Raw genomic sequence first — 19,157 nt, 5'->3', positions numbered from 1 at the left:
TACATTTTACTGTGAAGCACTTTGTGATTTTTATCTGTGAAAGGAGCTATACAAAGAAACTTTACTTACTTACTTCCTCTTTAGTAGTTTTGTTAACTGTAATGCTGCATTGGATTTGAACTGAGCTTTTACTTTGAAAAACTGAACGACACTAAAAGAGTCTGTAGCCTGCTTGACACACCTCTGAAAGAGCCGTCAGAAAACGTGATTCCCCTAAATGTCCTCTGCCTGGAGACAGTGGGGAATTGCAAGAGCGTCCGTAGGTTGATGGATGTGGATCAAACATCGAAACACAAACATTGCAGCACATGCCGTAGTCTTTGCATGGTGAAAAAAGTATTTCCTTAATGTGTGAGAGTTGGAAAGCATCTTTGCTCCTTCCTTACTTCCTCCCTTTCTCTCTGTATTTTGTTCTTTTTTTGTCTTTTGATCATTTATTTTTTCTTTCCACGAATATACATTCTGCAGGATTCAAAAAGTACTAGAACTAGTGCTTTTATTGTTTTATTGTTGGTAATAGAGGTTATGTGGTCTGTGTGTGTCTGTCATACTATTGCTGAGCTGCATATTTTAGGGGAGCCAAGAAGAGCTGAAAGAGTTTATGTAAAATAACCATTCCACAGCAACAAGAGTTATTTTAGTTATTTATTTTTACAATAAAATAATAATAAATAGACAAAACTACAACTAGTAGTAACATGTTAACAACATTTTATGGCCATATAAACTAACAATACACTCAACATCTGATATCGAGACAATGATCATGTCGTCATGGGTAACAGGATTCTGTTAAGCTGCAATTAACTAACAACATATTGGAAATTCATAATTCAACTTGTGATTTTAATGAAACCGTTGTAAATTGCGGAAGTGGAAAATGCTGTGCTTCAGTGTTTTAGAAACAGACTTTTACATTCATTGTCTTTCAATGTCCAGAGAAATCACAGCTCTCCTTTTTTATGACACAAAACAGTCAGTGTACCACAGTTATTAGTTTTATAAACATCAGGCCATTTTGCAGAACAACCTCTTCAGGTGTTTATAAATTTCTTTCATTTTTAGTCCATATATGATTGGATTGAAGAGAGGATGATACATTAGTATTTGTAATGTCATTATTAAACGTAAAGTTTTGGGAAATTCAGTTTCCAGTCGCAGTAGAAGTACATCATATGCACTCAAACAGGAAAAGCTGATTAAAACAATCAGGTGGGGTAAACAGGTCTGTGCAGCTTTTCTCCTGACTTCTCTGCAGCTGTGATATGTTATTATAAATATCCTGGTGTATGTAAAAAGTATGAAGAGCACAGGGAGAAAGAGACCATTTACAAAAATAATCAAGCCATATATATTCAGCACTCCTGAACTCTCACAGTGAAGTTTATAAACTGTGCTGTTACAAATGATTCCTTTGAAAACAAAGTTACAGAGTTTTTTATTAGCATTTAGTACAACTGGCACCACATCCTGACAAGCCGGCACAAGCCAAGCTAAAACCAAGAAAATAGTGACAGTTGATTTCCTCATGATAGTTTGATATTGCAGAGGTTTACATATAGACACATACCTGTCATAGGCCATGGCTGCCAAGAGATAAAATTCTGAAGTGGCTAGAGCATAATATATACCACTGAAAGAGACAGGCTGGATATGATATGATCTGTTTTTCAGATAAAAAGTCAATCAAAAGCTTTGGGTAGATAGCAGTGCTGAAAAGAAGAGAGTTCAGTAACAGAGCTGCAATGAAAATGTACATCGGCTCATGGAGGGATTCATGAATCACAATGATGCACACAATAGAAGAATTACTGCAAATTATTAGAACATATGCTGTAAACATGATCACAAAATAAAGATATCTATATTTCTGCACTTCCACATACCCATCAAGAGTTATGTATGTTGCATTTAAACTATTATCCATTCTGGCTGTATAAAAGAAATTGTTAATGAATAAATCTGGTACATTCCTTGAAGTCTCATATAACCTGCATCACATTGTCTTATTCAGTCATAGTTACCTGATCTTGCGGTTTGGTAAAGACAAAAATTGGACAGTGATCTGCTCCAGTCTGTGGGATGTTTTTATCAGACTTCTTTGCCCTCCATGGATCTGAAATCTCCAAAGGAAGAGCTAATGTGAACTCCTCCATTAAACTGTAGAGGCCTGAACGCAGAGATGATGTAGGACTTTGGTTGCTGGGGTGTGTCTCTAGCAAATCTTTCTGTGCCTCCCCTGGAGGCCGGAAACGAGAGCGGAGACACTTTGGAGACTTGAGGAGGCCTGTGACAAGACTGGAAACCAAGACTAGAGTCTGATGGCTGGACTGGAGACCAGTGACAGGCGCTTCAGCTCTGGGCGGGGGGGAGCCACCGCTGTAAAGGGTTGCGCTGGGTTTAGAAGACAAATTGTCATTGAGATACAGCATGCCACATAATAATCGTTTTATCTTGATGAACTTGGCCAATATCGCCACAATTTGATTAATTGCACAGCCCTAGTGATGAGGAGCTGTGCAGGGGAGACAGAGAGGTTGGAGTAATGACAACCATGCCTCCTCTTATGGCCTACATGGGAGACAGTGATAATAGCCAGGCGAGTGCCCTTAAAAAGGTGAATGCTGAATGTTGGGGTGGCTAGCCTAGATCAATCCAACAGACAGTTCCAAAACAAATGAAATATCAAACTAAAATACAGGCATGGACTCACATTCCATCAACAAACGAAAAACAATAATCCTTGTAGCTCAAGCTGGTGAGAAAACGAAACCCAAACTCCACAGAAAACTAGCATACAGGCCTGGCAATGTACACTTTATTAGGTACCCTGCTCAATTGCTTGTTAACACAAATCAGCCAATCACATGGCAGCAACTCAATGCATTAAGGTATGTAGACGTGGTCAAGACAAGTTGCTGAAGTACAAACCGAGCATCAGAAAGGCGAAGAAAGGGAAATTAAGTGACTTTGAACATAGCATGGTTGTTGGTGGCAGACAGGCTGGTCTGAGTTTTTCAGAAACTGATGATCTACTGGGATTTTCACACTTTAGCCATCTCTAGGGTTCACAAAGAATTATCTGAAAAAGAAAATATCCAGTGAGCAGCAGTTACAACCATGCATCTCTGAATGCACAACACGTCGAACCTTTAAGCAGATGGGCTACAGCAGCAGAAGACCAAACCGGGTGGCACTCCTGTCCGCTAAGAACAGGAAACTGAGGCTACAATTCACACAGGCTCACCAAAATTGGCCAATAGAAGACTGGAAAAACTTTCAGCTACGACATTCAGATGGTAGGGTCAGAATGTGACGTTAGATGTTTTTGACATGAAAGCATGGATACATCCTGCCTGTATCAACGGTTTAGGCTGGTGGTGGAGGGGTAATTGTGTTCAAACAAAGGGAGTATTTATTGAAAGTTAAGCCTAACTGTGGGCTTGGGGTTGAAGGTGATTATGATGGGCCAGAGAGGTGGGTCCAGGTTCCAGTGCTCTGGGTATCACTGGGCTGGCTGAGTCTGGGCTCAGGCTGTGGAGCAGATGCGCTGATTAGTGAGGTGAGCCCCAAAGTGCAGGCAGGAGCACAAGCGACCAAGCCCACCGGTGGCATCCAGAGCATGAGGGGAGAGCAGAACACAGAGACAGACACCAAACAAAACGAAGTACTCAGCAGGCACACCAAAAGGGCAAATGAAAGCACAAAAAAGTGTTCTGCACATCAGGGTCACGGCACTTGACCATTAGCTTGGGGGTTGAATCCTGAGGTCAAGCTAACGGTGGCTCCAATAGCACGGCAGAAAGACTTCCAAGATGTCGCCGTCTATAGCTGCCTCGGAGTTAGGTGTACTTTGTTTTGTTTTGTTTTTGTGTGTTCAGTTTTCGTCTGTGATTCACGGAGCTCATTCACCAGACAAAAGCTCATGAACAGCAACTCCAGCGAATTTCCCACTTTTCTCGCGTCATTAATGGAATTATTGGACATTGGAAGGGCTCTCTCATTGTTGTTCGTAAGAGACGGAAACAAGCCAGGTCGCTCGTGCGCCTCCGCTGGCGGGGACTCTGCTCACCCCTATCGGCAATATTTCTCTCCAACGTGCGCTCACTGTGCAACAAACTGGACAAACTCAGCTTCTGGTGGGGAAAAACAGAGACTTTTATTCATTTTCTTTTCTGTGCTTCACAGAGACGTGGCTGTGTGGATCCATACCGGACTCCATGCTGCAGCTAGCTGGCTTCCAACTCCACAGAGCGGATCGTGACACAGAACTCTGGCAAAACAAAAAGGTGGAGGTATCCGTTTTTATATTAACAATGGCTGATGTACAGACAGTGATTCAGCAGCACTGTTCTCCTAATATAGAATTTTTAATCAAACTATAAGCCGTTTTACTCCCCCATGAGTTTGCTTCATTCATTCTGGTTGTTGTTTATATTCTGGCGCAGGCCAACGTGCACGACGCACAGTTCATGCTGGCTGACCAGATATTGTGTGTGGAGCAGACAAACCAGGACTCCCTTCTTAAGTGCTCTTCAGTGCTGCTGTTTTTATCTTATTTTACCAATAAGGTGGTGTCAATCAGAGCCTCTATTACCCCCGCGGCCTCTTACTCAGAGGTTCCTCACCAGCAACAAGAGAGTTTTAACCAGTTTCATCCCATCGACTTGTCTGAGCTTTTAAAAACAGTATCACAAATGAGAGTGTCCTCCAGCCCACTTGATGTAATACCTACAAAGTTTTTACTGAAAGTAATAGATTCTGTTGGGCCCCATTTGATCTTGGTTTTCAACAGCTCCCTATCTACTGGTTGTGTCCCTGATTATTTTAAAACGGCTTGCGTGAACCCACTTTTTAAAAACCTGGTTTAGATTCCACATCATAATTTAGACCCATTTCAAAACTGCCTTTTATAGCAAAACGTTTAGAAAGAATTGTGTCCAAACAGCTGCTCACTGTACTGGAAAATAACAAAATATTTGAAAAGTTTCAGTCTGGTTTCAGGAAGTACCACAGCACTGAGACTGCCCTGCTTAAAGTCACCAATGACCTTTTAATGTCTGCTGATGAAGGCCTGTGCTCAGTCCTGGTACTCCTGGACCTTAGCGCTGCTTTTGACACCATTGATCACAACATCATGTTAGACAGACTGAGGCACTGGGTGGGGATCTCTGGTACTGCCCTAGAATGGTTTTCATCCTACCTGTCAAATAGGAAGTTTTGTTTGTAGGAAGTTGCCTGTAAACAACTATGTCTCTTCGTTCTGTCCAGTTAAATATGGTGTGCCTCAGGGGTCGGCCTTAGGACCCATTTTGTTTTCCTTGTATCTGCTTCCCCTTGGACATTTTATCCATAAACATGGCATTTCTTTTCATATTTATGCTGATGACACACAAATATACTTGCCTGTCAGATCCACAGACCCTGGAATGCTGAGTTCACTTAACAACTGCCTTTGTGAAGTTAAAAAATGGATGTCAAATAATTTCCTCCAGCTGAACTCAGACAAAACAGAAATCCTGCAGATGGCAAATCAAATACTGCCATCTGCTGGTTCCCTAGTAAATCACATTAAGCCTGTGGCAAAGAACCTTGGTGTTTGGTTTGATAGGAATTTAAATTTCGAGCAGCTTGTTCAATCATGTTTTTATCAACTTAGAAATATAGCTAAAATTCGATCTATGTTAACTTTTAAGGACACAGAGACCATTTTACACGCCTTCATCTCATCACACCTGGATTATTGCAACAGCCTTTTCACTCGTTTATCCCAAAAATCTATTCTCAGCCATCTCAGCTGCCAGGGTTAAGAGGGTGGTGTGGGGACAGAGAGGACCCAAACGCAGCACTCTGAGCGAAGGAGGTTTATTTAGGGAAAAGGGGGGTTGAGGTACTGGAGTGGAGGGAGAGGAGGTTCCCGGGGAAACACTGGCACAGGGAAATCAACGGGACGGAAGCCAGGGAGCTGGGGAACACTGGGGCCGAGGAAGGGAGGATGCAAGGGAGAACTGGGAGGACGCCGTGGGGGAAGCCTGAAGAGGAGAGGTCCGGAGGACGAGCCCAGCCGACTGAATGGAGAACGAGGCTGAGTGAAGTGGGTATGGAGCAACAGCGACCAAGCAAGAGTGGTGTGGAGAACCGGGGTTGAAATACAGACAGGCATGAGGCTGACGAGGTGGCTGATGAGGTGCAGGTGCGGGTCGTTGGCTGGGCTCAGGAGCAGAGGGAGAGAGAGAGAAAGCACACAGGGGAGGAAACACAGGGAGGCAGGCAGGGAACAGAAAACCAAGGAAAAAGCAGAATAACTGATAAAAAGGAGAAAAAAAACCCAGGACGCTCACCGTCAGCCAGGCTGCCACCACAACAGCCAGGCTTTTAACCAGAACAAAGAAATATGACCACATTACTCCTATTTTAGCTTCATTACACTGGCTCCCAGTATGTTTTAGAATTGACTTTAAAATTCTATTGATCACTTTTAAAGCTCTTCATGGCCTCTCGCCTTGTTATATTTCTGACCTTTTAGTCCCATACGCACCAGCACGTACCTTGAGATCCTCGGGCAGAGGTCTGCTGTCTGTTCCAGAGTCTCGACTGAAAACTAAAGGGGACAGAGCGTTTGCTGTCGGGCCCGAGGCTCTGGAACAGCCTGCCCGAGGAAATCAGGTCGGCTGAGTCAGTGAACTCTTTTAAGTCCCTTCTTAAAACATACTTTTATAGGAGAGCTTTTCCCGATCTTATTTGACATCATTTATTTTATATTATCTTAAATGTGTATTTTAGTCTTTTCAATGTTTTCATGCTTTTATCTTGTATTGTTTTTGTATTATTGTCTTTTGGGTATTATTGTCTTTACACTCATTAAAGCACTTTGTAACTTGTTTTTGAAAAGCGCTCTACAAATAAAGATTTTTATTATGTTCTTGGTGACTTTAACAAAGGAAACCTCAGCCAAGAACTCCAAAGACAGTTTATAAAGTGTCCAACCACAGAGGGGAACACTTTAGATCACTGTTACACGAGCCGTTACACTGGGACACTCTGATCATGTCATGGTCCACCTGATTCCTGCTTACAGACAGAAATTAAAACTCTGTAAAGTGATTACTTCAAAGAAATGGACCAGAGAAGCTGCAGAGGATCTTCAGGAATGCTTGGACTGCACTGACTGATGTTTTCAGGACTGCTACCAACAATCTGGAGGAGTATACAGAGGCTGTGACGTCCTACATCAGCCTCTGTGAGGACAGCTGCATTCCAACACGCACCAGGGTGAGTTATAACAATGACGAACCCTGGTTTACAGCTAAGCTCAGACAGCTGAGGTTGGAAAAGGAGGAGGCGTTTAGGAGTGGAGACCGGGCCGGGTTTAAGGAGTAAAAGTACAGGTTTAGCAAGGCGGTGTGTGATGCTAAACAGCTGTATGCAGAGTGACTACAACACCAGTTCTCAAGGAATGACTGTGACACAAAGGTAGCGATAACTGGCACACAAGCACACAGTGCAAACAAAAACAGCAAATCGCTACACTTGACCAAAGGATCCCACTGTTGCCACTGCCGATTACTGTCTCTGCCAACAGCCACACACTCGCCGCAGACTCCAAACACTCGGTAACACTGTCTCTTTTGTTGTAGACCACCATACTCTCCCCCCCAGCAGCTTCCTTCACCAGCCCTTATACTCTCCACAGATTAGGAGATTGGTATCAGCCGCGCTCCTCAGGTTGCTGGCTGCAGCATTGGGGTCGGGGCAAGGTCCTGCTGGTGGCAGAGAGGGAAAACACACAAGCACAACATCCCAAATACACATAAACAGCCCATGGGTCGTGACAACCAGCTACAAACATAAATCCCCCCCACTCCATGAACAACCCACGCCTTACCAACGAGTTGAACCAGTTTTACTGTCACTTTGAAAGACAATGGGACAGACCTGACACCATCCCCACACCACTGATCGGCTACAGTCCACCATCTCATCCCCCACCTCCTCCCCCTCTCTTACCGTCCTAGAGAGGGACGTCAACAGACTGTTTAGGAGGCAGAAACTCCGCAAAGCATCCACCCTGAAGCGCTGTGCTGATCAGCTGTCTCCGGTGTTCACAGACATTTTTAAAACTCACTGGAGACATGCCATGTGCCAGCCTGCTTCAAAGCCTCCACCATCATCCCTGTCCCCAAGAAACCAAGGACCACTGGACTAAATGACTACAGACCTGTCGCCCTGACCTCTGTAGTAATGAAATCTTTTGAATGCCTTGTGTTGTCCCACCTAAAATCAATCACAGACCCTCTCCTGGACCCCCTGCAGTTCGCCTACAGAGCCAACAGGTCTGTAGATGATGCAGTAAACACGGCCCTTCACTACATCCTCCAGCACCCGGACTCCCCAGGAACCTACGCCAGGATCCTGTTTGTGGACTTCAGCTCTGCTTTCAACACCACCATCCCGGCCCTGCTGCAGGACAAGCTCTTCCAGCTGAACGTGCCTGACTCCTCCTGCAGGTGGACCACAGACTTCCTGACGGACAGGAAGTAGCATGTCTCTGACTCCACACACTAAAAACTCCTGGGTTAGTTGTGTTGGGTTAAAATTAAAGAAGAGTTATTTATTTTTCTATTTTTTTATATAGTTTAATTTAATGCAATAAAAATGTAAAAGTGCTTGAAATGTGTAATATTGTCACAGTCACCCCTAATCACTTCCTTTGTTCTGTTTTCCAGCCACTTATCTGTTTCCATGTTTTCTGTCATTTAGTTCATCTGCATCACCTGTGTTTAGTTAATTACCATCATCATCATCTGTTCCACCTGTGTTCTGTAAATCAGTGTTCATCTGTGTTAGTATTAAGTTCCTTCATGCAGTCAGTCTTTGGCTGTTCTAGTTTGTGGTCAACTCCTGGGTTAAAAAGGAACCAACTCATTTCTGGGTTATTTCTACCCAGATAGTGGGGTTGTTCTTTTGACCCAGAAGTTGGATTATATTAACTACAATGTTGTTTTTTTTAACCCAACATTTGAGTCAGGTATTTAACCCAGAAGTTGAGTCGAAAAGAATAACACAATTTTCTGGGTTGAAATAACCCAGAAAATTAGCCTCAGGGGTCCAGTGAACCAGCCTAGTAGTGGAGCTAACTGCAGTTAATGTGCAGCAATGTGGCTATATATATATATATATATATATATATATATATATATATATATATAATTAGCAATTCCTAAGAATCTCTGAAGCTGCTTCCTATTGTCTGACTTGGGCCAGTCTAAGACCACTCTCACCTTCTCAGGAGCCATTCTGACCCCTGGCAATGATGGGACCGAGAAAGGTGACAGTGGAGGTGTGGAACTCACACTTTTCTGCCTTGATGAATAGACTGTTCTCCAGGAGCCAATGGAGGACTTGGTGAACATGCTGGATGTGTTCTGCTGAACTATGGGGGAAAAATAAGGATATCGTCAAGGTGTAGACAAACACGAATCTGCCCAGCATATTTCTAAGTACATCGTTTACCAAATACTGAAACACTGCAGGAGCATTGGTAAGGCTAAACAACATTAAATATACTCAAAAATACTCACAGTACCCAAGGGGGTGTTAAAGGCCATCTTCCATTCATCCCCCTCATGGATCCGGACTAAGTGGTAGGCATGGCAGCGATCCCTGCAGAGAAGTGGGTATTTGTTTTTAATAGTAATGTCCATTCAAACTTCTGAAATCAATGCAAGGGCAGAGGGTCGCGTCCTTCTTTCCCACGAAGAAGAACCTGGCTCCAAGAGGGGATGATGAAGGGCGGATAATCCCTGCCGCCAGCGAGTTGTTAATATATTCTGACTGCTCTGGCCTGGAGATGCTATACAGGCTGCTGCTGGAGTAGTCGTACAGTCGGTGTGGGGGCAGTGAGAGAATAACAACAATAATAATAATAATAATACTTATTTGTAGAGCACTTTTCAAAAACAAGTTACAAAGTGCTTTAACAAGTGTAAAGACAATAATACCCAAGAGACAATAATACAAAAACAATACAAGATAAAAGCATGAAAACGGACTAAATACAGATAAATATAAACCACACCACCTTATTGGTAAAATAAGATAAAAACAATTCACAGTCATCATTACTTCCAGCTGAGGCACAAGGAGGGGTTGGGTTTACCAGCTGATCCACAGTCTTAAACAGAAACCTGGGATTGTGTTTATGTGTAGTAATGAGTTCAGAAAAATAGTGTGTTCTCGCATCCTTAACCATTTATTGTAGTTAATTAATAAATCCTTCAGACTGAGGTAATGGACTTGGAGATTGGATTTTTTCCATCTGCGCTCTGCTTTCCTGCATTCCCTTTTAGGCTGCGAATGCTGTCATTTATCCAGGGTTGCTTACTAGCTTTAGACGTAGGCCTAACCTTTAGAGGAGCAGTAATATTTAGTGACGACAAGCAGATATGATTGAAGTGATCAACCAGATTGTTGGTGTTGGAATCAGACAGGTGTTGGCTTTGGCTCTGAAAGAATGCGCAAAACTGCGCTTGGTGAGGCGGCATGAGTAACAGGCGAATCGCAGCTAAAAACAATACATCTGTGGTCAGATATGGTCATGTCCACTAATTCCACAGAGGAAATGCTGACACCCAGGGTAAAAACCAAGTCCAGTGTATGACCACGGTTATGTGTTTGCCCTTTGACATGTTGTTTGAAGTTAAAAGAAGTGGCCATATTAAAAAAGTCAGTTGCATTAACATTGGTGGGGTCATCAACATGAATATTAAAATCGCCACAAAGAACAATTCTGTCATAATTTAAAACCAGAGTAGATAAAAATTTCTGATAAAAATCCTCCAGGCGGTTTTGGGGGGCGATAAATTATAACAAATATGATAGGTTGCAGCCCTCCAACTTGAAGAGTGAGAACTTCAAAGGAGTTAAATTCATCACAGCATAGTTGATGACATTTTAAATTTTCCCTATACACGCTCACTAGCCCACCACCACGACCACTGACCCTCGGTTGACTCAAACAATCATATTGAGGCGGACACAGTTCAGCTAGCTATAGTCATTCATCTGCAACCAGGATTCAGTTAAAAACATAAAATCTTACTTGAAAGTGATCTCACATTGAAGAGAGCCATTTTAAATGAGTTTGTTCTGAGTGCTGGAGTTGGTGCAGTTGTCCTAATGTCCTAATGTTAACAGAACACCTCTGAAATCTCATGCACTGCAGAGATAAGTGTCAGTTCCGGCAGGACAGGTTCTGAACAAACTCCTGCGGATGGCTCTAGTAAGGACGGGATCTCACAGCCAGGGTCACGCCGCTTCTCCCTTCAGCGCTCACGGCAGTGATTATTTATACGAATAGTAAAAGAATCCATTCAGGATCATAAGCGACCAAGCCCCCCAGTGGCATCCAGAGCATGAAGGGAGAGTAGAACACAAAGTAAAGTGTCTTTCTTTGGAGATTTGAATGAGATCCATGGAGGGTGAAGCAGTCTGATAAAAACATCACATAGGCCGTAGCAGATCACTTTCCAATATCTGTGTTTGCCAAACAACATGGTCAGGTACCTATGACTGAAAAAGTATTATTTCTATACGTGTTGCATGTTTAAATTGCACCAAACGCGACACTGCACTCCCTTGTGTCGGCAGCAACAAACCCGCTATGTTTGAAGTTCATTGGATGAGCGGCTCCTGAGAAAATCAAAATACAAACAGACAGAGACACAAACACAGATGTCCTTCTTTATTACAGAGATTAGAGAGATGATTAATATTGGGGATGCGTGAGTACACCAAAGTCTGTATCTGTATCTGTTTTTATCCATACTTTGGATTGGTGTTGCTTAAACCGGATGTGGGCGGGACAAAGCAAAGTTATTTAAGCCTGAAATTGATATGGGTTGATAAGTTCAAGTTACTATATTTATTAGAAAATTATTTATATAATGTCTTACTACAATTGTAAGAAACATTTTTTAACAAAGGTTCAAATATTTATTAGAAAACCTATGTTGGTATATTTGACTCGAATTACATTTATTCATTAAGCCGATGCTTTTATTCTAAGCGACTTACAAATTTCAGAGGTCGCACACCTCTGGAGCAACTAGTGTCTTCCTCAGAGACACACTGATGGATGTGTCGAAGTAGGGGAATTGACAAGTGTCTTATCCACTGCTCCATCACCACCAAATTACCTGTACCAGACAGTCATTTCAACTGAACACTCGCTCACCCCTAATAAATATGTTTTTTTTAGGTATCCATGTTGAAACCAAATTTTTGTTCATCATTGGTTACTGGGATTTTTGTTATTTTGTTCTGATTATAACCTTCACTGTTACAACCTCTCCTTTTTTGTTAATTTCTCTCACTTCCACAAACATACAGTCAGGGACACTTAACAGACCATCATCATCATCATCATCATGAGGAGGAAGAGGAGGAGGAGGAGGAGTAATAATCATATATACACCATTACCATACCACTGGTACTTCTGGGAACTGATCCTTAGAAACGGATTGTCCCAAATGAATGAAGAAATAATACTTTGTGTTTGAACAAGGACAAAATAAAATAAAATATAAAAATGTGAGTAAAATAAGACATTTTAATGACAAGACAAGGCAAGCACATATCAACAACAAGGCAATTCAAATATTTTCAAATTTTAATCTAATAAGTGTAGTTCTATTAAGAGTAACAATAAAGCTGTTTCTGTTGTGTTTGCACAATCACCCTGATGAAGGCCACAAGCAAAAATTCACAAAAACAATAAAGTTCTTTATTTAGTGTTGATGGAGTTCAATGTTTTTGAAAAACTGTAGCCTCTTCAGTCACAATGAAGCTGATGATTTTTTTTACTGTGCATTAGTGTTTCTAAAACAAATCTTTCGGTTAACTACCCTTCAGAATAATCCTCTTGGTTATTATGACAGGAGAAATGATTGTACATTAGTTATCTTTGTCAATATATTAGTTCACTTTGTGTTGACAGAACAACCTCTGGATTTGTTTAGAAATCTCTTTCATTTTAAGTCCATAAATGATTGGATTAAAAAGAGGATGATACAAAATCACTTGTAAAGTCATTACAAAACGTGCAGTTTTAGGAAAATCAGATTCCAGTTTAACGATAATGACATCATATGTAAACAAACAAGAAAAGTTGATCAGAACCAACAGGTGGGGTAAGCAGGTCTGTGCAGCTTTTATCCTGACCTCTCTACAACTTTGGTAGGTTATTATAAATATCCTTGTGTATGTAAAAAGTATGAAAAGCACAGGGAAAAGTGTATCATTTAACAAAACAATCACACCATACACAGATAGTGCAACTGAACTCACACAGTGGAGTTTGTAGGCTGTATTGTTGCAAAAGATTCCTTTCAAAGTAAAGCTACAGAGTTTAGCATTTGCACTAAGGGCTACTGGCACTGCAATCTGACAGGCAGGCAGAAGCCAGGCAAAAATGAGGAATATTCTGACTTCTTGTTTTTGTCATGATGGTTGGATATTGCAGAGGTTTACATATAGACACATACCGGTCATAGGCCATGGCTGCCAACAGTAAGAATTCTGAACCGTTTAAAGAGTAATACAGAAAACTCTGTAACAGACAGGCTGAATATGAAATGATCTGTTTTTCAGATAAAAAGTCAATCAAAAGCTTTGGGTAGATAGCAGTGCTGAAAAGAAGAGAGTTCAGTAACAAAGCTGCAATGAAAATGTACATCGGCTCATGGAGGTTTCGGTGAATCCAGATGAGGCACACAATGGTTAAATTGCAGCAGAGTATAAGAATATATACTATGAACATAATGACAAAATAAAGAAATCTGTATTTGTGAACCTCCACATGCCCATCAAGGGTTATAAATGTTTCATTTAATTCTTCATCCATTCAGATTCTCAAAAAACAAATGTAAATGAAACAAAAAGACTACTAACATTAACTGGCATTAATGAATATTAACAAATGAACAATTGGAAACAAGAGTCTCACCTTGATCATTATCATACCTGATCATACCTGCACTTGGTGTGTCTGACTTTCAGAATTCAGAAAATAAACTGTTCAGCTCTGTGGATTGTTTTTATCAGATTTCTCTTCCCTCTGTGGATCTCATTAAACTCTCCTCAACAACTAACTTCTAACTAACTTCATCAAGCTCTGGAGGCCTGTCGGCAGGAGCGCCAACTGGGGAAATGGGGGTATTTGATGTTTCTGAGGACCCAAAGTTGGATTGACACCTTTTTGACATTCCCGGGATTATATGTTAGTTCACAACTCTAAATAATCTGTTCCCATGGAGGTCACAATTTTTATCAGTATATTTTTTCTGTACACCTTTAATGAACAGCAACACCAACTTTATGGCCATTATTCACTCAGGATAGAGGATGAATGCTACTGACTTTGTGATTTTCTGACTGTTCACGTAGTGCCACCATGAGGTATTTATTATTGTATACATTTGTATAGAAATATCTCAACTATTCAATAGGCTGCTATAAAAAAAGTTTCAGACTTCAATCACTTCCACATGTAAAACTACAATAACTTTTATCTTTCTGGTGGCAAAGTAGCAGATTTGTTCAGTTCACACTGACTGAACTTCATTCCTTGGGATACCTAGTCAGTGTGCATGCCAGGGACAAATGACTTCATGGCCAGACAATGAATAAATCTCCGCTGTCGTCTATCTTGTCATCCGGATCTGAACGTATCAGCTGTCTTTTTACAACCCGTTCTCACTCCCGATGCACTGGGAATTCTGTTTGCATCATTGTTTAACACGCTGGGTGTCCATTTAAAGTTTTTTTTTTTATTGCTTTGGTACTATTATCGCAAGGATGTAGCAAATTTCACAACTATTCATACAAAACTCAAAACTCTTGACACTTGTAACACAGCCAGTCTTTCATTCAGTATCTATATTTCTGCACTTCCACATACCCATCAAGAGTTATGTATTTTACATTTTATGTCTTATCCATTAATGTTGTCTGAAACAGGAGTTAACAAACCAACAGGGAGATTACCTTAGTTTAGATTACTAAGTATCATATAACCTGCATTAGTTTGTCCCTTTCAGTCATGGGTACCCGACTTTGACATCCACTTTTTATCCAGACTGCTTCACACTCCATGGATCTCATTTAAATCTCTAAAGAAAGTGCTACTAACATTAACAACTTCATTAAAATGTAGAGGCCTAAACATAGATGTTTGTTTGCTGGGGTGGGTCTCTGGTATGTTTTACTGTGCACATTAAAAAACTGTATTAGATTGTGCATTTGTACTTTTTGTTGGAGCACCTGTTTTTATTTCCTCACAAAAGTTCATGGTTGAGTGATGACATTAAATTATGTTAAATCTCAACAGTGGCTTCTTGGGTTTCTGGATTTGGAGGAGGCACACAGTAATCAGCCAGGACTTCTCAAGAAGTGTCATACATGCTACACTGTTTTTGCTTGGAGTCAATGATGCTACTGCAGGCATTAAATGTACCAGAAAGCAACTGGCATCTGGCCAACTTGTGTTACACATCTCTCAGTTTCTTCTGACCCACGACGACATGATAGTTTGGCCAGTAGGCCACCAGAACTCAGAACCAGAACCCTTTAACTTTCAACGCAGTGGGGGAAGCCCTGTAGCGTCTGTTTTTGACGGTAAAGGTAGGTGTATGATATTTAACAGAGAAGACTGAGTAAGGAGGTGGTTGGGGTGGATGGAGGGCCAGAACCCTGACTTTGATCCAGGAGACGGGATTCATGTCCCGTGTGAAACAAAAATTCAACATTAAATATTTTTATTTAGGCAAGTTATGTAAATTGACATAAGTGATGTTAGTTAACTTAAATGATAACTGACGTACATAGTTATTTTAACCCAAACCAAAACCAAGTAGTTTAGTCGCCTAAACCCAATTTTTTGTGCCTAAATCTAACCAAAATGCAATGTTTTCTCGACTTTAGTAACGCACCGTTTCAAAATGGTTAATCTCGCTATTTGCTATTTTTATAGAACTGCTAGCAGCTGCTATGAGACAAAAAAATTATATTAAAGGAATTCAAACAAGAAAGTATACACCACAAGATAAGCCTTTATGCAGTTGATTACTTTTCCTCCTAAACTCACAAACTTCGTTTTCTCAGACAATCACACTTCCATCTCAGACTACTCCATTAACTGGAGTAAATCCATAGTTTTACCTGTAAAGTGTGATTTCCAGAGTATATCTACCACACCGCTAAAGTCTGGGAATATTTAATATCTGGGTGTCAATATTTCCTCCAGGCTGTCAGAACTGACATGGCTAAACTACACGCCTTTACTTAAATCAATAGAGAATGACCTTGTACGGTGGACATCATTACCTATATCACTCATGGGAAGAGTCTCCACCATAAAAATGATGGTCCTACCTAATATCAATTACCTGTTTTCAATGTTACCCACCAAACCCTCTGCTGTCTGGTTTAAATCACTGCACTCAACCCCCACGAATCAGTTTAAAACTATGAAAAAACCAAAAGACTGTGGTGGTTTAGAACTGCCAAATTTTTATCATTACTTCCTGTCCAATAGACTACAATATCAATCAATCAGAGCCCCCTGGACCACTCATGGATGGACATAGAACTAACATTCTGCAAGGAAATAAAAATTTCCGATATGCCATTCATCAGTTCCAGCATCAAATGTAATACCTGCTTTAAAAGCATTAACATAAGCACTTCCTTGGCAGCTTGGTGGCAACTTCTCAAAATATCTGGGTCTTCACTTATCCCATGCAGATTTACCCCAATCGGGAATAATCCTGACATCCTGCAAAATAAGAAAACACTAAATTCCCCACAGTGGTATGACAAAGGGATAAGACATCTAGAGCATGTAATGCAAGGTAGTAACTTTATTCCATTCCAGGATCCAGTGGCATAATATGGAATTAGCCATAATAGATTTCTGGAATTTCAGCAGTTTAAATCCATAATTCAGGCTAGATTTAATGATAAAATAATGGACTTAGATTTACCTCCAATGATAACAGACTTTCTTAAACTCTCGCCTCCAAAACTGTTATCAAAAGTATACATGTTACTGTTAAAAACAGATAGTTCAATCTCTCTCCCAAGTGGGAGACAGATCTATCCATTAGTCCAGACCAAAACTTTTGGATGCAGATATGTTTAAATACCTTTAGAATGACTACAAATCCCAATCTACAACTTATACAGTATAAAACTCTCCATAGAACACACTATACTGGACAAAGGATGTTCAGAATGGGTCTTATGCAGTCAAACATCTGCCAGAAATGCTCAGGTAACATATCTGATAGCTACACGCATGCTATGTGGCAATGTACACCTGTTCAAAAGTTCTGGCAGAAGATATGTGAAGACCTATCGATATGGCTAAGTTACCCTGTCCCAGTTTCCCCATCACTCTGCGTGCTGGGGGACCTAAGTGACATTAGTATAGAGGTTGACACATCATACGTGCTTCTCACTGCCTTATGCATCGCCAAGAAAACTATCCTCATGAACTGGAAGGCCAAAAAGAATATAAGTATCACCCAATATCGGAATCACCTTATAGATCACATTAGCATGGAGAAAATGTCTGCTATAAAAAAAACAAATTGACACAATTCCAATCTCTCCGGTTCCCCTTGATCAACTTTATCACTTAATGGGGGTGGGTGTGGGGGACTCGTTTTTTTTTTAATGTTGGTTGATGGCGTGGTGTTGGCGGTGGTGCGGTGCTCGGGCTGCCTAGGGCGCGGGCTTGCCGGGGGGCGGTGTTTGACCTGTATTCGGCGTGCCGCTGCTGCGGGGTGGGTTGCCACTCTGCTTGGGGTGTCTCGTGGTTGTTGGTATCGGTACACGGGTGGTGATTTTGACTCGCGTGCTATGCGGATGTGGTGGTGCTCGGTGCTTGGCTGCCTCTCTGTGACCTGCCTCGGGGGTGTGTGGGGGTCTGGGGCTCGGGGCTTTGGAGCCTCTGGGTCTGGGATGGGTCTGCGCGCTGTGGGGGCTGGGCCCCCCTGGACCCGTCCTTGGGCTGGGCGGGGTTGTCGCTGACTCTGGGGTGCTAGAGGGGCTCTTGCTATAAGCCCTGGGCTGGAGGGACCTGGCGTCCTCCTGCTTAGGGGAGTGGGGGACGGGATTGAATGAATGATGGGGCCAGTCAGGAATCTGGTCCCAGTGAGGAGGACCATTCTAGCCTCCCTATGACCTCCTTCGCCTTTCCCCCTTTGGTCATGTCTCACAACATACACCCTTAGGACTCTGGGGGGAGGGCAGGCTGCAGGGCGTTTCTTCCTCCCCCACTGACCGCCCCTCAATTTTAATTACATATTAGACACAGAGGGCTTGGGGGGTGGGAGGGGCACGATGGGAGCCTCCACTACCTGACAGTTGTGGGGTGCCTGTGTCACAACTACCCTCCTATTTTATTTGCACCTTAGTTACCACACACCTTATCTTTACTCCACCATACAACACTTCACAATCCGTGACATGCATCCAACACAAAACAATACATTTACAGAGGCAGGCAGAGGGGTTGAAGGAGTTGGGGAGATTCTCATTGGCCTCATGTCCTGCCCCTGGAGCCCTGGGCGTCAGGGGTGCTGTGGGGATGGTGACGGCCTTGCCTGATCTGGGGTGGGCTGGGGGACTCAGGCTTGTGGCTTTTTCTCATTTCTGGGCAGGTGTTGTCTCCTCTCCTCACCTGGGCCACAAGCCCGAGTCCCCCAGCCCACCCAGATCAGGCAAGGCCGTCACCATCCCATCGTGCCCCTCCCACCCCCCAAGCCCTCTGTGTCTAATATGTAATTAAAATTGAGGGGCGGTCAGTAGGGGAGGAAGAAACACCCTGCAGCCTGCCCTCTCCCCAGAGTCCTAAGGGTGTTGTTGCATGCCTCTGGAGCATCTAGGGGTCTTATCCACTGCACCATCACCACCGCTTTTATACTAGCCCATCTCCAGCAGCTCTTGTCATCCAGGCCACATCATAAATCTTGCTTTGTGCGTTTGCTTTCCTGAACCTCAACCCAAACCTGCCTGCACCTTTTACCTGCCCCATTCCTGTTTACCTGTGGATTCTCAGCTACTTCCGTTTGGACTTAATGCCTGTGATGAA

The 19,157-nt window shown here is 42.3% G+C and overlaps 1 protein-coding gene across 1 annotated transcript; it reads right to left on the bottom strand.

Annotated features, from left to right (window-relative positions):
* Window positions 1–665: 665 nt before the first annotated feature.
* On the bottom strand, window positions 666–13,820 carry LOC119915322 (olfactory receptor 51E1-like). Its single transcript, XM_038734861.1, has 2 exons — window positions 13,546–13,820; window positions 666–1,570 (listed from the first exon to the last, which is right to left on the bottom strand). Exons 1-2 carry the CDS (start codon window positions 13,818–13,820, stop codon window positions 1,009–1,011), a joined length of 837 nt encoding a protein of 278 aa, XP_038590789.1. The 3' UTR covers window positions 666–1,008.
* Between the last annotated feature and the right edge of the window lie 5,337 nt (window positions 13,821–19,157).

This window comes from Micropterus salmoides, unplaced genomic scaffold (genome assembly GCF_014851395.1).
Source record: "Micropterus salmoides isolate LMB-PRFRI ecotype aquatic unplaced genomic scaffold, ASM1485139v1 Ms_hic_scaffold_2060, whole genome shotgun sequence".
Classification (NCBI taxonomy): domain Eukaryota; kingdom Metazoa; phylum Chordata; class Actinopteri; order Centrarchiformes; family Centrarchidae; genus Micropterus; species Micropterus salmoides.
Note: the sequence above shows the minus strand (reverse complement) of the source record. Positions and strands in the feature narration are given on the sequence as shown.

Coding starts and splice junctions, on each gene's coding strand:
- LOC119915322 (XM_038734861.1), bottom strand. CDS start 13,820: ATGTTCATAGTATATATTCTTATACTCTGCTGCAATTTAACCATTGTG. Junction 1,571..13,545: donor GCAGCCATGGCCTATGACCG/GTATGTGTCTAT, acceptor GGCCTATGACAG/GTATGTGTCTATATGTAAAC.